Source organism: Nothobranchius furzeri, chromosome 19 (assembly GCF_043380555.1).
Source record: "Nothobranchius furzeri strain GRZ-AD chromosome 19, NfurGRZ-RIMD1, whole genome shotgun sequence".
In the NCBI taxonomy this organism is placed as follows: Eukaryota; Metazoa; Chordata; class Actinopteri; order Cyprinodontiformes; family Nothobranchiidae; genus Nothobranchius; species Nothobranchius furzeri.
The window spans coordinates 1320467-1345131 of NC_091759.1; the positions used below are offsets into that span (position 1 = coordinate 1320467).

Consider the following 24665-nt stretch of genomic DNA (forward strand, 5'->3'; position numbering starts at 1 on the left):
GCATTTAATGGGACCCAAAGACCAGAAAGGGAGCAGATCTCCATTGACTTGTAATTGGCTAAGGGACGAGATTCAGGTGTTTCTGTGAAACATAACAAGATTCTGTAGGATAAATGCCTGCTAAAGTAAAACTCATCTTCTAGACATTGTTCATCTACGTGCTTTCCCATCACATTCCTCCATTGTCACATTGAGCAGACAAATAGGTAGAAGTGGTCATCCAGACACAGGCTTTTCACCTCTGACCTCTGTCCTTTGACCCCACAGTGGTGTTTTCTGGTGTCATCAGCTTCAGTATCCCTGTTTTTGTGGATTACGTAGAGGTAGTGGTACTAGAAAGCAGCACTTCTCATGGTTGAATACGATACTCTATGATTTTTTTTTTAACTTAACAGGGATTTTCTACAGATGACTTGACTGACACTTTTAAGGGATACTTTGCAACTTTTCCATATTTTTAAATCATTTTTTGAGACACTATGTGCTGAAAGGGCCCTTTACAGGGTAATTAAAGGCCACATAGCCACCTAGCCCCCTATCGTCCCCTGTGGCCAGAATATTCCACTTGCAACTTCAGAATGCCGGTCTGGTCTGTTGGACTTGGAAAAAATTGAGCTAACATACCTGGCGCTGCAGCCTGTTTAATTTAGTGATGAATCACTCCTGTAGACACTAAGGAAGGCTGGGGAGACATTTCAGCAGTTAGATTAAGGTGTTAAAAAAGACGAACACACAGCGATGAGATAAGTTTTGCTTCTGGTTCTACCAACTGACACTAGGGGGTGCTAAAAGCAAGCCAAAACTGCCTTGTTTCCCTTTAATAAATAAGTGGTAAATTAACTGTATTTGTATAGCACCTTTTTAGAGTTCCACAACCCCCCAAGGTGCTTCACAACAATCTTCACACACACATTAACACCCTGGTGGTGATGAGCTACGACGTAGCCACAGCTGCACTGGAGCACATTGACAGAGGTGAGGCTTCCAAGCACAAGCACCACCGGTCCCTCCTACCACCACCAGCGGGCAAGGTGGGTTAAAGAGCAAGTCACCCCTTACAAGAAGCGTACTTCACTCCCACTTCATGTTTGAAAAATGCAACAAATGATGTTGCCTAGCAAACCGAGAGGGTGGAGCCACTAACAAATACACACACTCACGACATTGTGACATCATAATGTACCAGTTTACATCATAGCATACCTCTTAGCCAATAGCGGTGGCAGATTTAAATTCAAATGCAGTGCAGAGTTTTTACCTGACAACGGCACAACACTGACAGTTTCAGGCAGAAAATTTTAATTTTAACTAAGATGCACTAAAGTGCAAAAATATTGACTACACGTGTCTGCAGCACGATTAGACACACATTTACATAGTTTATCAGAAAAAAATAGTTGATTTGGGAGTGACTTGCTCTTTAAGTGTCTTGCCCAATGACGCAACGACAGATTTTTGTCCAAAGCAGGGATCGAACTTGCAACCTTCCGATTGCTGGACCACCCACTCTACCTCCTGAGCTACACTCTTGCCATCTTTCCTACAATAGTTCAATTGCAACTTTTGTTAAAATCATCAGATTTGCTTCAAACTTATACGGCACTGACCCTGATCGATAGTTTAAGACCATTGGACTATTGTGATTAAGAACGATTGCAATAAGCGGGTTGGTGCGTGTCCGGACCAGCATCACTGCGGTAGCTGAGATGCGACTTTTGCGCTCATGGTTCCATTTTTGTTAGATGAAAGTGTAATAAAAGCTTTTATGACTATCGTGCTTTCTTTACCTTTCCTGTACAGTGCAGATAGAAGAACATCTGAGAATGTTGATATTTTGAACAAAGAATGATATAAAAGCATATTTTATTTGGGTGGCGTTCTTCTTCACTAATTTTCCAAAGGTTGTTAAACAGATGCAATGCAAACATTTCACTTTCTGCTCCAGAAGTTATTAAAATGGTGAAAATTAGTCAAAATGTAGTTGTTTTCCAGACGTATTTGTCTATCAAACACCTGCTGACCTCGTCTAAACACTTTCCTCTTTGCCCTTGGGTCAGATGCTGTCCACGCCTTTGTAGGTTTCTCCAAACAAATTGCACCAACAGATGCTTCTTGAGGGGGGGGGGGTCACTAAACAGCTGTGAGACATTACCCACCAAAGGCACAGTTTGAGTTGCACACGTTAGATTTCTACCACAATATACCCGGGTGATGTGGCGCGCATCGGGCCACGGCTCTGGCTTTAGACCGTGGTGAGGGTGTGGAAGGGAGGGTCCCACAGGGAAAAACTAACGAGCCTCTGCTACAACTCTTCCCTCAATATGGTTCCTGTCGGGATGAAACTTGCACTTGTGGCAAAAATTCCAGCCTCGTCTGGATCCAATCGGATCGACTCCTGCAACGTGTGCAGAGGAGGAAGGACACCTCGGACCTGATGCTGTTGGACCTTTTTAGAGGGTGTTTAAGCACAGCAGTGGTTCTTTATCAGACTTGATAAAGCCGTACCAGGAGACGATTGGTTAGCACTCCTATGTTTATCATTTCTTCCCCATTTTTTTTGTACTCATCTCCTATCTGTACTGTGGTTCATGTCAACTCCCACAATCTGACTTTCTTTCCTCTTGACGTGCTCTAAAGTACGAAACTAATCCCCCTCTTATCTTTTCTCCTGTCGTCTGACTTTCCTTTGCTTAAGTCAACAAAAGTGCTGACGGAAGAGAAGCTGCAGTAGGAAAACGGCAGAATCTTGCGGACCCTGAACGTTTGAACTACGACCGCTCTTTGAGACTGGAAAGGCAGCTAGATGTTTATCAGTTTGAAGACTGAGGAGGGCAAACGTGACGGCTGGAGGTTGCAGGAGCTGATACGCCCACTGTGGGACCTTCACTTCCTGTCACATCAGACTTCACATTTCCTGTCTTCCTGACTGGAGGAGATTAAACCAATATGTGGTTTTATCCTGCAAAGCAGTTTCTCTCTCTCTCTCTCTCTTGCTGTTTATGTCAGAAGAATCGCACCAGAACAAATGGTTCTGCCAAAGTTGGTGGTTGAATCAGCTGATTTTGGTTATCTTGAGTTATGGAGGGTGCACGTGCGTTTGAAAGCAAAGTGTGAATCCATGCAGCCGCTGCCTGGTAGCTGAGGGTGGGTCACCTCTGTCAGCAGAGGAATGCTCTGCTCACTCAACTGTTTTTTGCCAACACAACATACTCACGACCTCTCAGAAAGCCACTTGGGAATCTTGTTGACAAGTTTGACTTTTTCTTTCTTACACAAGCTGAATTTGTCACTCAGAATTTGTTGCTCTCTATTGCAAAAACTTGTGTAATAAACCTGATCTAAAGCTGCATTTAGTTTATTTTTTTGTCTTATCTGGAAGAAAAAATCATTTCAATGACCTGTTTTCACGTACAGAACTAACCTTTCTGGGCTGTTAAAGCCAGAATCTCACTGGGACCTGTGTTTCAGGGATTTTGGACTTCTTTGGTGGATAATTAAAACTGTGACTAACGAGACTTTTCCGGCGGATGCATGAGCGTAACGCACGTGAAACATAGTACGCAGCATTTAGCCTCCCTTGTTTCCAGCATCGGCAACGCGTCACATTTTCGACGCATCTCAAACGGGTAGCATCACATTGTTCTGCTAAATTTACGTTTTTGGGTCTTTTTTTTTTTCTTTTTTCCATGCCACGCTTACAAAACTCGAGGCTCAACAGTTCAGATTGGGCCAGACAGGAAGTCAAACATGAAAGTAATGTAAAGCATTCAGTACTTTTAAAAATGAAATAGACGTACAGATTTCCGGTTGCTTAACTAGTAAATCAAAAACACGTCATTACCCGTGAAACCTCCGTGGCAGAGGTAAACAACAGAAAATAAACCACAGATCTTTTGGGTACGTGCTGTCATCTTCTTTCTTGCTTTTTATTGCGAACCTCTGAAATCACACCTGATTTTACAATTCTCTGGTGATATTGTTTATGTTTATTTATTTAGCAGACGCTTTTATCCAAAGCGACTTACAATTTATAACCTATAGGGCGTGTTGTGATCTGTGGGGGAAACCGGAGTACCCGGAGGAAACCCACGCATGCATGGGGAGAACACGCAACTCCACGCAGAAAGGCCGCAGCCGAGTTTCGAACCTGCAACCTTCGTGCTGCGAGGCAACAGTGCTAACTGCGCCATCATGCAGCCCAAGTTGTGACCTCACTGGACAGATTTGTATCTGAGACGCTCTGGGTGGGGGAAGCACGTCAGTTACGTTAAGAGCCGATTTTGCATCCAGTGCAAAGCCTGGGTCCATTACAACACAAACTTTTGAACAATCGCGTCATTTGCCTCACGTGGACTTGTCTCTGAAGTGTCGTGGACCAAGCCAGTGTGATTAGACCTGAAGATTTGCTGCTTCTTTTGCTATTTTATTTCACCAACAATCGGTGAGATTCTGACATGAGTTGAATGACTACATGTTCGGGATGCACGTTTACCAAAATTTCTTTAACCGGCTATTGACGCCCCTTAACGGTTAATAGCTGGTTAATCGGAAACCAACCAACCAACCAACCCCCCCCCCCCCCCCCCCCGACGCACACTAACGCTTGCCCCCCCCCCCTCTATAAATAATGCTATTTCCGTCTACTCTTTTGTTGTGCGTCAGAATTATGTAAAAAAAAAAAAGTCCCACACTCGTTACATTTATGAACAAAAAGGTAAAGAGAAAGTGGGATGACAGCCGAAATGTCCGTCAAACTCTGGACTTGTTGCGCAGCGGCCCCATCTGGCATCAAACACAGCGCTGCTTGTGATTGTGTGCTTATAAGCGCAATCTGGAGGCCACAGTTAAAAAAAAACACATTTCTTACATTGAACTAAATAATTACGCTGACATTTCTTTATTTTACTAGACAAATTAGGATTCAGACACAAGGAGCGTCACGGCACACTGACCTTTTGCTGGTCTCGGTTCAGTTTGCTGCACCGTGTTCTGCCAGGCTCGGCGCTTTGACGTGAGGCTTGTTGTGTTCCAAGGATTAAATAACTAGAAATAAAATGCTCTCACTCTGCCTTGTTGTTAACCACTTTGTGTTTGAGCTAGTTTCTTCTTCTGCGGTCGCTAAGTAAACATATTTGATAGCGGCGCTCTTGCGCCATCTGGTGGCACAAAATATATTGCACCCAGCGCAGCAGCAGGACTTGAAGTAGTTAACTGGGAAAAACTAAACATTAACAGCAATTAACCAGTTAACTGATTAACTTTGTACATCCCTACTATATGAATACAATTAAATAGATATTGTTGTAGTGGATAAACTTAATTTCCGTCTTTTTGTTTTGTTTGCAGAAGAGGTCGACTTCAGCAACTTTGGCAACAACACACTAACGCGAAAGAAGAAGGCAGTGGTGACACTGCGCAACAGCGACATCAATCGCAAGCGTCCCCACATCCGCATCGGCATGCCGCAAGACTTCCGACCCGTTTCCTCTATCATCGATGTGGACATCCTGCCAGAATCCCACCGCCGCGTCAGACTGTTCCGTCACGGCTCGGAAAAACCCCTGGGCTTTTACATCCGAGATGGGACCAGCGTTCGCGTGACACCTCACGGTCTGGAAAAGGTCCCAGGTATCTTCATATCTCGGATGGTGCCCGGAGGGTTGGCGGAGAGCACCGGGCTGCTGGCGGTCAACGACGAGGTTCTGGAGGTGAACGGCATTGAGGTGACGGGGAAGTCATTGGATCAAGTGACGGATATGATGATCGCCAACAGTCACAACCTGATTGTGACAGTCAAACCGGTGAACCAACGCAACAACGTGGTCCGGAGCAGCAGGATGTCCGGCAGCTCGGGCCAGTCGTCTGACAGCGGCGGGTCCACCGGTTACCCAAGTTTGTCGGTGGCCACGGTGAGAGAGATGAGCTCCGGAGCGCACTCCTACCACGATGACCTAGAGAGCGACGAGGATGGAGACATCGTCATCGAGAGCAACATTAAGCGGCCGTCTCAGCGGTCCAACGCCTCCCCGGCATCAAACGCATCTCGCACGCACCATCAGACTCCGACAGCGCCGCCAGTTCGAACGGCTTCGTCGAGCCCTCCCTCACGTCCAGTATCGGTGATCTCCACCGCCTCTTTTCAGTCTCAGACAAGTCTGAACGGAGGGTCCCAGCACCACGAACAGAAACCGCACCATCAGAGCAGCCTGAGCTTCCAGCTGCACAGAGACCTGAACCTTAAGCACAGCCAGAACCAACAGTCCAAACACAGCGAGCAGCACACGCAGCCTCTGCACCACAGCAGCAACCCGGCCCTCCGGCACAGCAATGGCAGCCTGCACAAAATCCTCAGCTCTCTGAAAACGGACCCACGTCACAGCCTCGCTCTTCCCAAGGGAGGGGTGGAGGAGGATGGCACCGTCATCACCCTATAAAACCACAGAAATGTAAACCCGCCAGCTGCTCAGACTGAACTAGAACTCCCAGACAGATAAAAACGAGCAATTATGTAACTTCTGATAGTTTTTTATGATGATTGACAACAGGAAGTGTACAACGACTGTATATATTACTTGTATTTGTTCTTAAACTTGCAGATATTTGTATGTTCTTAATAAGCATCAGAACAAATGATTTTAGACGGCTGCAGGCTAGAGTTGTGAATGTTCCTGCTGTCTGGTTTTTATCTCCTTATGACCACTTCTTCCACTCTTCTTACTGGGACCAACTTGGGGTTTCTTATGGATGTTTTTAAAGAGTAAATCTATATTATCTTCTGAGTAGTTTTTTTTTCTTTGCTTTATTAGCTCTTCTTATGCAACAATGATTGTGATCAAATCTTTGTATCTGATTAAATAAATTATTCTCTCATATTTACGGAAACTAGAAAAGTGATGTTTTGGAAAAGTGTCTTTAGAAGTCTGTTGTGGTTTAAATACTTCACCGAGAAATTGTTTAAATTCAAGCTAAAAGTTGGGTTTTCCTTTTCTAGATTTCCAGCCGACCATTGCCATTTATTCTGAAGTGGCATGGATAATTGTAATACAAGAGCTGTAACTTTAATTTTAGAAGCGAAAGACGTGAAGTGGCTCTGATATAAGCGGCGTTGTGTTACTTTTACCCCATTCCAGTCATGGAAATCTACAGTAATCCAACAAGCCCATGCCTGCTGCAGGCAGCTGTCGAAGAGAGGACCGTATCGGAGCTTTAAGGTCGTGTTTTTCACACAATCACTTGATTTAGACATCACAAAGCAATTACAAAACTATGCGAAGGTTGAATTCTTCTATTGTCAGACACCACCGGTTTATCTTTTTTGGCTTTTGGCTATGGTGCACACATCAGGAAGGCATCATTATTCTGTGTTGAGGCCCTTCGGCAGCAAACTTCTTTCACCTGCCTGCAAATGTTTGCTTGCCTTGTTGACTCAGGAGGCAGTGCTAATCAAATGGCTGCAAGATCCTCAACATCAAGCAAGTCTATGCTGCCAGTCAACAGGTTTGGGGCTAAGCGGGAAACCTGCAATCCAAACAGTCACGCTGTGCCATTGTTTAGGCAAATTAAGGGCATTCAGTTCTTATGTAAGGAAATGAATGAATGGATTTCACATGTGGTTCCAATGCATATTGTATTTTATCAGTTCACTGTAAGCAGATTGAAGCCTACTGAAGTCTGATGACAAATGAATACAAATCGGTGCAAATAAAAGGAAGAATGGCAAAAGCAAACTTAACATTGCCTTTGTTCTTCCACTCAGATGGGTATATTCTGTAGTGGCTGGCTTTAAATGCTAAATCTCTAAACTTCTCTTACAGCAAATCCTAACATTTAGATGTGTGTGGAAAAGCGATGAAAGCCCATGACGTTTCTGCCCAAAGCCATGTGGTTAACAGTCTAATGAGCTTTGAAAGAAAAGCGTCTGGACTTCTTTGAGTTGCTTGAAGACGTTTCACCTCTCATCCGAGAGGCTTCTTCATGTGGTAAACACTGCTGCCATCTGCTGGTTGATAATGTAGTTATGTGCTAAGGAAAAAGGGGCATTTCATGACTATTTAAAAATGTAGTTAAGTCCTATGGTAAATACAAAACCTGTTCATTAAGTTTTTCCACAAAATCCCCCACATAAAGAGATTTCAGCACTTTTATAAGTTTTCAGTACCTTCCTAAATGAGCCATGTCAGGGCTCTGTCACTCTTATGGGCCATTCCCATCTGTACCGGGTCGGCCCAGGCCGGGTAGCGTAGGTTGTTTACATATCTGGGTGGCCTGGTATTTTTCCGGGCCAACCAAGGCTCATTCTCAGCCCTCTTCTCGAGGGGGTCTGCTTCAGGCCGACCAGGGCCAACACACCCACTGCTGACAGCAAATTCACACCTTCCATTAGAGCAGGCCTCTGATTGGTGGGTAGAATCAGCCCACATGGGCTTAAGACAAGGATGTGTGGAATCAACCGGGCCAGGCTGGGGCCGACTGGGGCTACCCGACCCGGTACAGATGGGAATGGCCCATAAGAATGCAAGCTCGAGCTAGCCACCCAGCCACCCATCCCTCACTCAGGTTTCTATAAGCTGAGAAGCTTCAATATTTGGGAGGGGCGCATAGTAGAGCCGCTCCTCCAACAGCCACTCTCTTGCATGTGTGAGGTTGGTTCCATTTCAAGTTCTCTGTGACATTACAAACAGCTTTTATAACTACTTGTTCAAGGTACATAATTCCTAAAACAGAAAATTGGTGGTATTTTTTTTATTGGGGGGGGGGGGGGGGGACATAAAGGCTCTACAGACCTGCATGGCAACACAAAAGGATGCAAAAGGTATATTTTGCAGTTTTTCTTCTTTAAAAAAGTAGTTCTGATTCATCGTCCTTTTCTTAAATTATTTACCACTTAAGTGTAGGTCCGATGATTAGTGTGTATTTAAACAAAATATATATTATCTATTTTAATCTCCAAACATATGTGATCTAAATTGTCTGACATTTTTTATCCTTTAGCTATTCAGACTTATATTTACCTTTTTATAATATTTACACTCATAATTATCTTTCTAAAATTTGTTTCACCCTTAAAGTCATTGTTATTTACGTGTTCGCGCGTTTTAATACTTTTGACCCTCGCCACCCCCTGTCCACCGTGACGCACACGTGACCGGGTCAGTTGACAAGGCAAAACACGGCAGTAGTGGCGTAGCGCACTAACAGGCGACATGGAGCATCACCGTGTAGACAGGGTGGGCCTTCTGTCCCCTCTGGAGGAGTCCAGTGCGGAAATAAGCACAGACAGCGGTATCGTGTCTCAGAGCGCCAGCAGTTTGTCTATGGTGAGCGACATCCTGAGCAGCGGGACCGTGTCACAGAGCCCCAGCTTCGGAGCTCCAGCAGCGGCGGCTGCTGAAGCAGCTAACGTTATCCCCAGAAGCGCGAGCCTGAACGAGACCGCAGAGCACGACAGAGGCGAGCAGCACGACTCAGAGCAAGACGATGAACTCTTGAGACAAACTGCCCTCGATTACTCCTCCTACATCCGAGCCTCAGCCGGGGAAGAGGTTAGTCGAGTCAAATAGCTGAGTTAGCTCAATGCTAGCTCTTTGTTTATTAATCTTCATAAAGGTTTTCCTGAAACTTTAGCTCATTTTCTTCCAGTCAGATTAGTTCAGAATGCTAGAATGACCAGTTGGAATGATTACAGCACATCCGACGTGCTCGAAAAACTTCTAAAGTTTTACTCTTTTTTTTTTAATTTCAGAGTGAAAAATGTTGTTATATCTGAATAATTCGTTTTTCTGACCAACTAGCACAACATTAAGTGGACAGGCATGACACCAGGCTGCCCTCCCAGAAAAACAAAGCTCCCTGTGTTTCATGTCTCACTAAATTTAAAGACGCTGTGTGTTTACGTGTGTGTGCGTCGTCCAGATCGAGCGTTTGGAGAAAAGTTTGGAGGAAATGTTGACCAGAGTGGATGAGTTTGTGGGGATGCTGGATATGGTAAGCATGGACAATATACAACACACGACTTCGTCTTAGTCTACCATTCCATCTAAACTGCATTCCCTTGTATTTTCTCAGATCCGCAACGATACCTCCCAAATAGTGAATGAAAACCTTCCAAAAATCCAACAGAAGTCAGACGAAATGAGACAGATGTACAGAAGGATTGATAAATTAGAGGTAAGTGGGGGTTTTGCATTGTAACGTGATGGTGGTTAAAATAACCCAATGGTCCACAAGATTGATTCCATATTCATTATGTAATCTCATGTCTTATGGTCCATTAATTAGATGTAAGTTAACCCCTTACAGCATTGAAGGAACGCGTCAGTCCAATCAGCTGGTTCCTTTTAAATAAGTTTGGACTAAGTAGCATTTTTTTTAATTAATCTAATTTTATTCCAACTTTAATTGCATTTACTGCAATCAAAAGGAATCTGGACCTGATATGGTTTGCATTCGTTGCTTGAACTGGCATGAATTCTGCATGTTTTAGGTGTTTCTCTGCTGATTTAATTAAGCAGGTGATTCCAAAGCTCATTAGGAAATTGAGGACATTCTGAGGAGGTAATTCAACCATTGAATCAGGTGTGTTGGAGCAGAGAAACAGCTCTAATATATAGAGCTCCGGACGTCATGTGACTCAGAGAGTAGACGCCATGTTGGCAGGCAACAAATGTAAACAAATTGAACGGGATCAGCTTGGATTTTACTTCGTCGGAGTTTACTTCACACTTTAAAACCAAATAAATCATCTTAAATAGTCATAAATTAAATAGATTAAACATCTCCGACCCTTACCGTGCCCCTGGGATACTTTTTAAAAACGCCAGAAGCTGTCGGAGCGGACTTCTTACCAGACCTGGCCAGGGAACCCCTTGGGATTCCCCCGGGGGAGCTGGCCCAAGCGGCTGGGGAGAGGGAAGTCTGGGCCTCTCGACGCTACTGCCCCCGTAACCCGACTCCGGATAAGCGGATGAAAATGGATGGACAAATAACAGATTTACATGTAAGTAGTTTAAATAGAGTGCTGTGCTGTTTGAATGTATAACTGAACGCCAAGAGAAATCACTAGTTTGATTGTTTTCCGTGAATAAAATAAAAATGTCAGGCAGGAGCGTCTCAGGATCTGTCTGAGATCTGTCTCGGTGAGACAGATAATAGCAATCCAAAGTGCTTTTTATGTGTGATCTGACAATTGATCAACCATTGCTTAAAAATTAAATACAGCTTAGCCGGTTAATTGCTGTGATCATAAAACACGTAAACGGCAGCACGCAGAACTCACGAGGCAACGTTTTACGTGATGTTTACTTGTTGCTATGAGTAATAAGACAGAAAAAGCCACGCCAAAATAAGTTTAGGAAGCCCACTAAGAATCATAATAAAAGCATTTAAGATAAATACCATACACAGTTGAGGAAACGTTGGTTTAAGTACCTGATATGAAGCGGTCGCTGCATAAGTGAAAACCTTTACTCTCGGGGTCCCACAGCTTCATTTTAGCCCGGTCACTAGCGCGTTTTATTACAATGATCCAACGTTTGCGCCGCTCCGGATCTTGGGTAATCCTGTAGATGGCTTATTCCTTATGTCGTCCGCGTCTGTTCTGCATCCTGGGGCACAACAGGAATCTACCATATTTCCCGTTTGAGTGTTCTGACAATAACAAATAGTCCAGCAGTGGGCTTCTGCCTGCCAAGATGGCGCCGTTTTTTTTTTAACTCCCCCCATCTGAATGTTCCAAAAACCTCTGAACTCTGTCCTCTGGTGTATTTTCAGGCTTTTGTAAAGATGGTGGGAGCCAACGTCAGCGCTATGGAGGAGCAGCTCACACAGGCAGAAGGAGAACTAGGAACACTACCGAGCACTTTCAAGAAGATCCTCCGCACAATGACAGCCCCCAGCTTCTTAAATGTAAGGATTATTTATGCAATTAAAGTTGCAAAGCTAGTGTATTTCAATCTGAGTCGATCCAAATCTGTTCACTGTCAGAAACAGGCCAGCCCACGAAGACCGGGACCACGTCAGCACCAAGAGACGCCCACCGTGTTCCGGACAGACGATTACTTCACATCGCAGCCAGAACAGTAATGGAACGTTTTAAAGGAAACGTAGCTTTGTTCTAACCTCAGAGGCCTGTTTGGTGAAACTGTTCAGACCACCTTTACTGCCACCCGTCCTTTTGAAGAGGATCTGTCGGTGCAGCGGCCTCCATGGAGCAATAAAACAGTTCAATGCAGATTGAGTGAGGATGTAACTGCATGTCTGGGTGTAGTATTCCTGACCGCAACAAGGACTGAACTGTAGCAAAAGGGGTTTAAAAAGTGCCTAAATGGGTCTTTCAGATTTGTTATGTGAAGAAAAGATTCCAGAAGATGGTACATTAGGAGATGCTGTAGTAGATGTAATAATACATGGGTAAATGAACCCAACTTTTTTAATATGAATTACATTCTTGTCCCTGTTCTTTGTAAAACTTGCACGCTGTTATGGGCTGATCTATAATTCTGTATGTCTTATTACCCCCAAAAGCAATATTTATATTACCCAAATGAGCTTTTAATGTCTTCCATCTCAAAATAGTCTCTGTTAATGTAGCCTTATCTTACTGACTGTTTATAACAAATGTGGTGCTGCCATTATTTTGCATTTTGAAGGCAGCTTTTTTTTTTAGAGAGGAAACAAAAAGCACAGACACATGCTCAAAAGTTAGTGGTTTTAGTTTTCACAAGTCCCACTGATTTGATTTTTTTTGTGCCATGCATGAATCGTACCCACTGGAGAAACTTTGGATTCACCTCTGGATTGTTTGATCCAGCTCTTATCCTCCTTACAAGGCAGTGATGCTCACAGCTCTGATTTATTTGCCAAAGTAGTTGAAGTCTCACTTGTGTTATTTTTCATTTACATTTTTAAATTATCATTAAAATGTATTTAAGAGAAATGAGTTCATCTTTTTTATATATTTTAAATCAGCTATTTGGTTTGTGTCAAAGAGGAAATTTTATTTTATTTTAAATATACGGCTGTTCAGAAATAACATTTCCAATATTTGCAGTATCATTTTGAGAAATTTGACTAGCGCATCAATTTATTTAAGATTTTGTAACCCAGAAGCTAGAACCTTAATGAGGTATTAACTAATTGGCTTACTAATATGATCCATCCTCAATTTAGATAAAATATAAAATATAAATTAAGGAAATTAACAATACTAATTAATAGATATCTAATTAACTAATAGATAATTTCATAATGAATTATTGGAAGGGTGAATAACTAAAATAACGAGTTTAATATTAAACATCGGTTAAAACAAGAATCTTGAACATCACTAACAGAAACAGAAGAGGAAAGCTGTATACTATTGGTCCAGGTGGGAATCTGAAATTTCATTGGCTGAGAGAAATAAGTCCCGCCTCCGCGAAATAAAACCGTGCGACGCAGCTGAGCGAGAGGAGAGACAAACGGCTGTGCAGCACGCAGATACAGAAAGCAAAGACTGAGCGGTTAGAGAGAGAGAGAGAGAGAAAAAAAACAACGGTCGAGGCCGTGAAGAACCCTGATTTGGGTGCCGCATAGATAGAGGGAGAGGCGGACTTGACTCCTTCTAATAAGAGCTAGGAACTTGGAACCAACGCGATTTGTGTGGAGACGACAGAGTGAACCAATCCTCTGTAGGAGGGAACCGTTGGAGCGCGTTGGCTGGTTTTTTTTTTTCCTTGGGTTTGATCCCGACTCCTATGATCACTCACTTGGAACGAGAACTGGATTTCTTCCTGACGAGGGAGATGGCGAGCCTTAACCACTGAACGAACCAGGACATCTCAAGTAACTGAAGAGCAGACTGCTCTCTTCTGTGAACAATCTCAACGGTGTGGTAGGAAAAAATCGCACCACCGGACTCTGACTTTCACCCCAAGCGTGGGGATTTGACTTGACGCCGGCTGACTTGTGACTCATATGATCAAATCTCATACCGAGCATTTTACTATTGTCGATGGTTTTCATCTGTTTTTGTGTGTTATCTTTATGTGTTATATTTCCCATTATTATTAAAATTTAGTATATAAACCGTTTCATGCTATACCCGTGACTCCAGTCATTCTTAAACAACCTCCAATTCTCCCCGAACCTAATTATTGGCCCATTTGTTTATTTTTTCTTTTAATTATCTTATTGTATCCTGTAATCCGGTTACATAAAACTTGGCGAGCCAGCCAGGAGAATTGTAGAGTTGTTACCTTAGCTAACCATTGACTGACATCATAAGAGTGCCTGGAGGTCACAGTGGTTTGCCATTTTGGCATTATTGGTACTTTTGAGTGTTTTAAAATGGAAGTTGTGAAAACAGAAAAGGTCAAAGTTTCAAATGCTGTTTTAATCAGTGGGTTAACTGATACAGACCTTGATAACGAAGTCTTTGGGTTTATGGAAGGATTCGGACCAGTTAACAGGCGCATTAAGTTACCAAACTGTGATCAGATTATTGTGGAGTTTCAACATGAAGCCACTGTTAAGGAATTAAAGAAACAATGTTTACCCTATGACAAACCTTGTACTAGGAACCCAGATGTTTTCTTTCATATTCAAGACCTAGCCAGCGCGTACAGTCTAGAAACTAGCACATCTGCCACTGATGCCTATCTGTCAGAGCTCAGGGACATAGCTGCGCGTAGCAATCAATCATTTAAAGACCTTCTAATGGAGGAACTGGCAAAAATTGGGGAATCTTTAGGAAGGGATACCCATGCATCTGAACCAGTCACTGAACCAGAGCCAATGCTCCATAGTGACCAAGTTACATATTCCCTGCCTTTAACACCAGAAGTTAACTATATGAACAACTCAAAGGACAATTGTCCACCTACAGAGACTGGAAAACAAAACCCTTGCATTCCACCAAATCTTTTAAACACACCTGAGGTTCAGCGAGTTATTGTGGAACACATTGTTAAAAGCAGTGAGGTTATCCCTCCGCCTACTTCACAATACAGACTAAAACCGTTCTCAGGGCGAGTTCCACACCCTTCTTTTGAAACTGACTATGATACTTGGCGTAGTAGTGTAGTGTTATGCATAAATGATCCTTCACTCACCAAGTCCCAAATTGTACGAAGAATCGTGGAGAGTCTGTCAGCCCCAGCAGCGAGCATCGTTAAAGCTCTTAGTCCAAAATCCGACCCGGAAACGTACCTTGAACATCTCGATTCAGCTTACGCAGCTGTCGAAGACGGCGACGAGCTCTTTGCTCGCTTCTTAAACACAAACCAGGACAGTGGTGAAAAACCTTCCGATTACTTTCAGAGGTTATACACCTTGTTAAACCTAGTTATTCAGAGGAATGGAATTTCCTCCAGTGACGCCGACCAGCAGCTGCTCAAGCAGTTTTGCAGAGGCTGTTGGGACAGCTCGCTGATTTCAAACCTGCAACTCGAACAAAAGAAAGACAACCCGCCTCATTTTACAGCACTTCTCCTCAAACTGCGCACTGAAGAAGACAAACAGGCTACTAAAGCAGCACGCATGAAACAACACTTAGGGGCACAACGAACTAGAGTGTATTCAAATGTGCAAACAACATGCTCTCAGAGTAAAAACACTTGTGAACTGGAAATAGATGATAACTGTGATGACTTACGCAAACAAATCGCTGAGCTCAGGAGCCAAATTGCACAGCTTAAGGTTAACAACACAGATAAAAAGGCAAAGAAAACTCAAAAAGAGTCAAAACCCCGTGTGGGGACTAAAATTCCAGATGAGCCCAAACAGATTCAGCAGATAACAGCAGTGGTGCCCAGACCAAAGCCTGGATACTGTTTTAAGTGCGGAGAAGATGGGCACATAGCTTCTAGCTGTAGCAACGAGCCAAATCCAGCACTAGTTGCAACTAAAAGACTTGCTCTTAGACAGAAGCAGCGCGAGTGGGAGATGTCAAAGCCAATTGCTCAGTCTCCTCCTTTAAACCGGTAGAAGCTCCTATCGTGGGACAGATAGGTGCTAAAGTAGAACCAAGTCCCTCTAAGGAAAGGACAGAGAGACTTTTTTGCAAGCCAGTTCATGCTCATTCAGTGCCAAAACTTCCCAAAAGATTAGTGGGTGGGCGATGCACAGCTACAGTCTCAGTTAACAGTGTTGAATGTAATTGTTTACTGGATTCAGGGTCCCAGGTAACCACCATTGCCAATTCTTTTTACCAAGAACACTTACCTGACCTCTCAATTAAACCCATCAGTAATCTGTTAGAAGTCGAGGGCACAAACGGTCAAGCAGTTCCTTATTTAGGATACATAGAGATAAGTGTCACATTTCCAAAAGAGCTCGATCAGTCTGGACTTGAGTTACCTACCCTTGCGTTAGTGGTTCCGGATATAAGCTCAAACTCTGATACACCACTACTCATTGGCACAAACACACTCGATCCTTTGTATGAGCAATTGTCTGCCAATAACTTACCTGATTCCAAGGCACTCTCTTATGGGTACCAACACGTGCTAAAAGCCTTAGCAGTCAGAAAAAAACAAAGCAAAGATGGACGAGTTGGTGTGGTGAAGCTTCGAGGGAGAACCCAAGAAGTTCTCCCTGCAAATAAAAAACTGTTACTAGAAGGGTTTATGCAACCCAGCCAAAACAAGCATGAGCCTTATGCACTCATTGAACAACCCACCAATGGTTCTCTACCAGGGGGTATAATTGTAGACTGTTGCCTCATTTCCTTACCTTCACATGGTCCATACAAAGTACCTGTTGTACTAAGAAACGAAACTAACCATGACATCACATTACCCACTAACTGTGTGATCGCTGAGTTAGTTAAAGCCGATCGTGTTATGCCATATCCAGAACCTGACAAAAGTGATCAGAAAGTACTTGCGGCGTGTAGTTCGCAGCAACAGACTTCACCTTCAAACCCTCCTCTCAGTTTTGACTTCGGTACTTCGCCCTTGTCCGAAGAATGGAAAGGGAGGATCACCAACAAACTTAACACTTACTCCGATGTGTTTTCGCACCACGATCTTGATTTTGGTCATACACAACAGATAAGACATCACATCAACTTAAAAGACGAGACCCCATTCAAACAGAAATCTCGGCCGATCCATCCACATGATTATGAAGCCGTGAGAAAACATTTGGAAGCCCTCTTGGAAACCGGTATAATAAGAGAGTCGGAGTCTCCATTTGCCTCACCAATAGTGGTAGTTCGGAAAAAGAATGGTGAGGTACGTCTATGTATAGACTATAGAAAGCTTAATCTGCAAACCATTCGCGACGCATATGCCCTGCCTAACTTGGAGGAGTCCTTTTCTGCTCTCGCTGGATCACAGTGGTTTTCTGTGATGGACCTCAAGTCAGGTTACTATCAAATAGAGATGTGTGAAAAGGATAAACCTAAAACTGCTTTTGTTTGCCCGTTTGGGTTTTATGAATTTAACCGTATGCCACAAGGAATAACAAATGCTCCAAGCACTTTCCAACGGGTTATGGAAAAGTGTATGAAGGACATTAATCTGAAGGAAGTGTTAGTTTTCCTAGACGACTTGATCGTCTTTTCCAACTCCTTGGAAGAACACGAAACCAGACTTTCTCACGTTCTTGAACGGCTTAGAGAATACGGACTCAAGCTATCACCAGATAAGTGTCGTTTTTTCCAGACATCTGTGCGTTATCTTGGACATATAGTATCTCGAGATGGCATAAAAACCGATCCAGATAAGGTGGAAGCACTCAAAACATGGCCGAAGCCTCAGACTTTGAAGGAACTCCAATCTTTCTTAGGATTTACCGGTTATTACCGACGCTTCGTTAAAGATTACTCAAATATTGTCAAGCCACTAACATCTCTCACGGCTGGTTATCCACCCAAACGGAAAAACTTTAAAACACCACCATGTAGATCAAAGTACTTGAACCCCAAAGAACCCTTTGGGAATCGTTGGAGCCAAGACTGTGAGAAGTCCTTTCAAACTATTATTGAAAAACTTACCACTTCGCCAGTTCTTGGCTACGCTGACGCAAAACTCCCATATCTAGTACACACAGATGCTAGTACGACCGGACTCGGTGCAGCGCTATACCAAGTGCAAAACGGTGTCACACAGGTAATCGCTTATGCAAGTCGCGGTTTAAGCTCTAGTGAAACTAGGTACCCTGCGCACAAGTTGGAGTTTCTAGCCTTAAAGTGGGCCATAACAGATAAGTTTCATGACTATTTGTATGGGAACACATTCACTGTCATTACTGATAATAATCCGTTAACTTACCTCTTAACAACGGCAAAACTCGATGCAACGAGCTATCGTTGGCTAGCTGCGTTGTCCACCTATAATTTTGACATCAGATACCGTGCAGGTACACAGAACGTTGACGCGGATGGCCTGTCTAGGAGGCTGCATGATAAACCTGAAGACAACTCAAAATTCACTGAGGAATGCCAACGACTAGATGAGTTCCGATCTCATCTTTTATCCTCTGTCAAAGAAGTCGAGCTTCAACTTCAAGCCGAAGCAGTGAAGGCAACATGCCAAAAGCACATGGTCTTGGATGAGACTGATTCTCCTTGTGGTTTAGTTCAGTCACTTGCCATGTCTGCAGCGGCCATTCCAGACCTATTCCAGTTGGAAGACAATAGTGACAGTTTCTTTGCTGTGCCCAAGTATAACCATGCTGACCTTGTCTCCTTGCAGAGGAAAGATCCAACCATTGGCCGAGTCATTCAGCTGCTTATGACTGACAATAAACCGCCAACTGATACTATTGCAGAACCCCCGGTGGTTCTTAACCTTTTGAGAGAGTGGAAACGGTTTGAGTTTCAAAATGATTTACTGTACCGGAGACGCCAATTAGGACCAGAGACATCATTGCAGTTAGTCTTGCCTGATTCATTACGTTCAACAGTCATGCAAAGCCTACATGATGATATGGGGCATCTTGGGGTTGAACGTACGACAGATCTCATTCGGTCCCGTTTTTACTGGCCAAGAATGGCTAGTGATATCGAAATCAAAGTTAAAACTTGCGAAAGATGTATCCGTCGGAAGGCCCTCCCTGACAAAGCTGCTCCAATGGTGAGTATTACCACCACCAGACCTATGGAGTTAGTTTGCATGGATTTTCTCTCCATAGAACCAGACAGTAAGAACACTAAAGATGTCTTAGTGATTACAGACCATTTTACAAAGTATGCAGTGTCCATCCCAACCAAAGATCAGAAAGCCACCACCGTCGCGAAGAACCTGTGGGAACATTTTTTAGTCCACTACGGGTTTCCTGAGCGTCTTCATAGTGATCAGGGACGGGATTTCGAATCACGTACAATCAAGGAACTTTGTTCTTTACTTGGTATCCGTAAAGTCAGAACGAGCCCTTATCACCCTCGTGGCAACCCCGTTGAACGGTACAATCGTACATTACTCAGCATGTTGGGAACTTTACAAGCCACTGAGAAACATCACTGGCGCGATTTTGTAAAACCACTTACTCACTCGTACAATTGTACAAAAAATGACGTGACGGGATACTCTCCCTACGAGCTAATGTTCGGTAGGCAGCCTCGGTTGCCTATAGATATTGCCTTTGGGTTACCGCATTTGAACAAGCCCTCTATAACTCATTCTCAGTATGTTAAAGAACTGAAGAGTCATCTGGAACAGAGTTATGACATTGTCATAAAAAACTCTCAAAAAACAGCGAGGAAGAACAAAGAACGGTTCGACAGAAACATTCGTGAGTCCACACTAGGTGTGGGAGATCGTGTTTTAGTCCGAAATCTTCGCTTAAGAGAAAAGCATAAATTAGCAGACAAATGGGAGCAAACAGTGTATATAGTTCTCAAACAGATGGAAAACTTGCCAGTATACACTGTAAAACCAGAGAACGGAGAAGGACCCAACAGAACACTCCACAGAGATCTTTTACTGCCTTGTGGTTTTCTCTCTTCATTAGAAAATGAAACAGAACGTGTTACGAAACCGAGCAGACCTCATACAAGACAGAGTTCAGCCTTAGAACCTGACCCAGATGAGCCACTTGACGAAGAGGTAGATGAGTTTTATTACTCTGATCTTCCACAAGTGCTAAACCGACCATCCTATCAAATAGCGGTCACCTTGCCAAATAGGGAACTCATAGCAGATTCAGGACCGGTAAATAATATTCAACAACAAAACACACTATCCTTACACACAGGGGATCGCAAGGAACCAACCTTAGCTGGTAATGAAAATGCTGAATTGTCCTTACTTGACAAAGGCATCAACACCGAAACATTCTTACCTGACAGAATGAGTGAAACTGCGACATTCTTACCTGAAAGAGTGAAAGAAGCAGCAACATACTTACCTGAAAAAACGAAAAAAAACGAAGTATACTTACCTGACGTAGAAACGGGGGATGAAACTAACACAAACCTACCTCAATTGGATGGTGTCCTAAAGTCGCAGCAACGTGATGTAAGTTTTGAACCCATCATACACGATCAGACACATACATCTGAAAAGACCAAAGTCTTAGAGAATAGCTCATCAGCTCTGTCGGAAACAGAGAGCTCACTTCGTCTTGTCTCAGTTGAGAATCAAACCGAAACGGATGAGCATGATACTGTGCAACCAGAGATGTATGTCAGGAGATCTGAACGAAGTAGTCAGCCTCCTCAAAGACTAACTTACTCTCAACTGGGCAATCCACTAGTGACCGTAGTTAGGTCCCTTTTCCAAGGACTTAATAAAGCTTTTATTGACTCTCTTACTCAAGAAGTTGTGTACCCCGTAGAAACAATGCACAGGGACGTGCATGATATTTAATGGGGGAGGATGTAACCCAGAAGCTAGAACCTTAATGAGGTATTAACTAATTGGCTTACTAATATGATCCATCCTCAATTTAGATAAAATATAAAATATAAATTAAGGAAATTAACAATACTAATTAATAGATATCTAATTAACTAATAGATAATTTCATAATGAATTATTGGAAGGGTGAATAACTAAAATAACGAGTTTAATATTAAACATCGGTTAAAACAAGAATCTTGAACATCACTAACAGAAACAGAAGAGGAAAGCTGTATACTATTGGTCCAGGTGGGAATCTGAAATTTCATTGGCTGAGAGAAATAAGTCCCGCCTCCGCGAAATAAAACCGTGCGACGCAGCTGAGCGAGAGGAGAGACAAACGGCTGTGCAGCACGCAGATACAGAAAGCAAAGACTGAGCGGTTAGAGAGAGAGAGAGAGAGAAAAAAAACAACGGTCGAGGCCGTGAAGAACCCTGATTTGGGTGCCGCATAGATAGAGGGAGAGGCGGACTTGACTCCTTCTAATAAGAGCTAGGAACTTGGAACCAACGCGATTTGTGTGGAGACGACAGAGTGAACCAATCCTCTGTAGGAGGGAACCGTTGGAGCGCGTTGGCTGGTTTTTTTTTTTCCTTGGGTTTGATCCCGACTCCTATGATCACTCACTTGGAACGAGAACTGGATTTCTTCCTGACGAGGGAGATGGCGAGCCTTAACCACTGAACGAACCAGGACATCTCAAGTAACTGAAGAGCAGACTGCTCTCTTCTGTGAACAATCTCAACGGTGTGGTAGGAAAAAATCGCACCACCGGACTCTGACTTTCACCCCAAGCGTGGGGATTTGACTTGACGCCGGCTGACTTGTGACTCATATGATCAAATCTCATACCGAGCATTTTACTATTGTCGATGGTTTTCATCTGTTTTTGTGTGTTATCTTTATGTGTTATATTTCCCATTATTATTAAAATTTAGTATATAAACCGTTTCATGCTATACCCGTGACTCCAGTCATTCTTAAACAACCTCCAATTCTCCCCGAACCTAATTATTGGCCCATTTGTTTATTTTTTCTTTTAATTATCTTATTGTATCCTGTAATCCGGTTACAATTTATTTTGCGAAAGGCTGTGTTGCATATCTTCACAAATACGTAATACAGTCTTATTTTAGATGTACTTGCTCTGTTTTAAACTACAGAATTTGCTCAGTGGACCACAGACCGCATATATGTAGACTCAACATGGACTGGTGCTGGAGCTGCTGTGGTAGCTGGCTGCCATCTTGGATGGGTCTCCATTTGCCCCAGTTCATTTATTTCTACTGAAAAGAAAATGAAAATGATCTTTTATATAGCACCTCTCAAAATTAAAATCATGAGGCACTTCACAAGAACAAGAATTTCAAAGTACAAAAAAAATTCTTCAAAAATTATTTTAAAAAATTGTTAAAATTAGAAGGAAAAAAATAAAGGAAGGTGAATGTGAGCAAGGTGTTTACCTAACTAATAATTTTTTTTAATCTTAGATAAAAAGGTAAACAACAAACTGCCATTCTGTGTATTAAGAACACAAAAACGAGGAACATTTTATGGTTTTTCACAAAATCAGATTTATGGTATGGCATGATAGTTAAAATATAATTACATAAAATATAAAATCCTAACAAGTAGGCTACAAAGTTGCCACGTGATCTGTGTTCAATGGTTGTTCACTCCAGTTGGGTTTGATACGTATACATGTCGATGGTTTGGAGAGAGACGATTCTACTCAAAATGACAGCAACGCTGCTCGTCTACGTTTTCGTGTCTATGCCATATAGGTCTATGCAGCGGACAAGTAGGTGTCTGCACCATTTTCACCAGTGAGGCGTCGAGTAGGCGGGGTCGGCACACCATTTGATTCTACTGATGAACTGTACTCGTCCGCCAACCGCTCTGCTCCGGGGACTGGAAAAGGAACAGACACACTCAAACCCTTCAGTGATTGGTTAATTTTTAATTATGTCATACGCTACGCACAACTCAGGGGAAGCGGGAAGGCACAACTCGGTAAGGTAGATTTTGTTTTAAGTTATCCACTAAAATAACCGTCTTTTTCTCCTCATTTAGAAACGAGCGACTTTAAAACAACTTGGATGGAAGCGGGGAAATACTACAGTTCCGGAAAAGGCTAGGGTAGTTCACTCGTGCTAGCCACGTTAATGTTAATGGCGGTGCTCAACTGTGGATAAAGTAAAAAAAAAAAAGTGTTTTAAACTATCTAAGTTCAAGACAACTTCTCCGTAGAGTATCATTCAAAACGCCTTTGACGCTGAAACATGGTGGAATTTACTCTAATAAATCTCTTACTGCAGTAGAATTACTTTTATCGCGTTCTACTGCGCATGATAAGTTTTGTATCTGTTTCTACAGTCATTGGTGACGATCATGAGCTCTCTGTAATCCAAAGTGTGTTGAATTCTGATCATAACGTCTCTTCTTTTCACAGATCCAAAGATTCGGTCATGGCTTGTGGCAAAGAAATATGGCAAAAGATTGGAGAGGGCTTTGTCCAGGAATATTACAACCAGTTTGACAACACCAACAGGATGGGACTTGCTAATCTATACGTACGTTTTACTCTACAACAGCATGTGCTTTAGAGTAATTATTACATACTGATGACATTCTCTTTTTAAATCTTAGTCCCCTGACGCCTGTTTGACATGGGAAGGATCGCCTTTCCAAGGAAGAGAAGCCATTGCCAACAAGCTAGTAGTAAGGTTTCACACATGTTGATTATTGGTATTTTCAGTGTCAGTCAACTCGACAAGATTTTGAAGCAAACATCTGGATGCTGATCTGTAAATGACATCATAATCAGACTTGGGGACAATGGTTATTTTTACCTATGTTTTCCTTACAAATGAAACAGGAGTGTGTTCTGTCAAGGAAACTGTTATTTTTAAATAGATTATAGTTTGCAAATGACGTGTTTTGGAAAAGCGTATTGTCTAACTAGATTTCCAGATATTTATATTTCATAATCTCTTCTAGACTTATCCCATCAAGGATGCAGATATTAAGGGAATCTAATGGCACATTGTCATTTTACCAAACCACGTCTTAGATGTGTTTAACCGGAGGGGCAATCTGGAAAGGGCCTGGTGGATGGGACTGAAACCAATCTGATGTTTTTGTGAAAATTTATTAGGGGAGATGGGTATATTTATTGCATCTATTATTTATTTTTCATGTTTTATCAATAACACATCTTTGTCCTGGAATATGTGCATTTGAAAAATGTTGTTTTCATCCTCAGAACCTGCCTTTTAAGCGCATTAAACACATCATCACAGAACAAGACTTCCAGCCAACAGTAGACAGCTGTGTGCTTATCATGGTCTTTGGACAATTACAAGTAAATCTGAAATTTTATACAAATTCAGTGACACTACCCATTCTTTATAATATTTTTGAGAAGTTTTTATGTAAACAAAATGTCTGCTCAAGTCTTTCAGCTAACCTATTTAATTTCTGAAACAGGCAGATGAAGATCGACCAATGGCCTTTCACCAGGTGTTTATGCTGAAGTCCCAAAACTGTGCTTGGGCATGCACAAATGATGTGTTTCGATTGGGGGTGCACAACATACCAGTTTAGTCCTTTGGATTTGTAAACTCTCGTACATTTTGGATCCTGGCTCAGATTCAATTTCCCATCATTCTATTTAAAACGGGGAATTTTCTGCTATGTTCATGTTTAAAAACACCAGCAAGCATATTATTTTTCTCTTAAAATGAATTGTTCATTAGCATTCATTTCAAAATAAAGGATTTTTCATTCTGAACAAGTTTTTGTTTCGTCTTTCTGCTATATGTTTCACTTAAATATGT

At 42.6% G+C, this 24665-nt stretch overlaps 4 protein-coding genes across 7 annotated transcripts in view; 3 read left to right on the plus strand and 1 right to left on the minus strand.

Moving 5' to 3' along the window:
- pard6gb (par-6 family cell polarity regulator gamma b) overlaps positions 1-6646 on the plus strand; it is a 35654-nt gene extending 29008 nt beyond the window's left edge. Inside the window, exon 3 of the mRNA XM_070547387.1 lies at positions 5347-6646. Coding sequence (XP_070403488.1) covers positions 5347-6434 — 1088 coding nt within the window. The 3' untranslated portion in view covers positions 6435-6646. The remainder of the gene's footprint in view (positions 1-5346) is intronic.
- Positions 1-24665, minus strand: part of jarid2b (jumonji and AT-rich interaction domain containing 2b) — a 346573-nt gene that overhangs the window by 284354 nt on the left and 37554 nt on the right. The window lies entirely within an intron of this gene.
- Positions 8973-12640, plus strand: bloc1s4 (biogenesis of lysosomal organelles complex-1, subunit 4, cappuccino). Of its 2 annotated transcripts, none has more exons than XM_070547389.1 (5): positions 8973-9542; positions 9913-9984; positions 10066-10167; positions 11770-11904; positions 11983-12640. In XM_070547389.1, exons 1-5 carry the CDS (start codon positions 9204-9206, stop codon positions 12079-12081), a joined length of 747 nt encoding a protein of 248 aa, XP_070403490.1. In that variant the 5' UTR covers positions 8973-9203; the 3' UTR covers positions 12082-12640. The 2 variants fall into 2 exon arrangements, with proteins under 2 accessions (XP_070403490.1, XP_070403491.1); XM_070547390.1 differs by having other exon boundaries at positions 11989-12288.
- LOC139064244 (nuclear transport factor 2-like) lies at positions 22729-24622 on the plus strand. Of its 3 annotated transcripts, none has more exons than XM_070547393.1 (5): positions 22729-22844; positions 23279-23399; positions 23476-23547; positions 24092-24190; positions 24316-24622. In XM_070547393.1, the coding sequence occupies exons 1-5, from the start codon at positions 22792-22794 to the stop codon at positions 24430-24432; spliced, it is 462 nt and encodes a 153-aa protein (XP_070403494.1). In that variant the 5' UTR covers positions 22729-22791; the 3' UTR covers positions 24433-24622. The 3 variants fall into 3 exon arrangements, with proteins under 3 accessions (XP_070403494.1, XP_070403495.1, XP_070403496.1); XM_070547394.1 differs by having other exon boundaries at positions 22748-22839; XM_070547395.1 differs by lacking the exon at positions 22729-22844 and adding an exon at positions 22848-22965.

Coding starts and splice junctions, on each gene's coding strand:
- bloc1s4 (XM_070547389.1), top strand. CDS start 9,204: ATGGAGCATCACCGTGTAGACAGGGTGGGCCTTCTGTCCCCTCTGGAG. Junction 9,543..9,912: donor GAGCCTCAGCCGGGGAAGAG/GTTAGTCGAGTC, acceptor TGCGTCGTCCAG/ATCGAGCGTTTGGAGAAAAG. Junction 11,905..11,982: donor CAGCCCCCAGCTTCTTAAAT/GTAAGGATTATT, acceptor GTTCACTGTCAG/AAACAGGCCAGCCCACGAAG.
- LOC139064244 (XM_070547393.1), top strand. CDS start 22,792: ATGTCATACGCTACGCACAACTCAGGGGAAGCGGGAAGGCACAACTCG. Junction 23,548..24,091: donor CCATTGCCAACAAGCTAGTA/GTAAGGTTTCAC, acceptor TTTCATCCTCAG/AACCTGCCTTTTAAGCGCAT. Junction 24,191..24,315: donor TGGTCTTTGGACAATTACAA/GTAAATCTGAAA, acceptor TTTCTGAAACAG/GCAGATGAAGATCGACCAAT.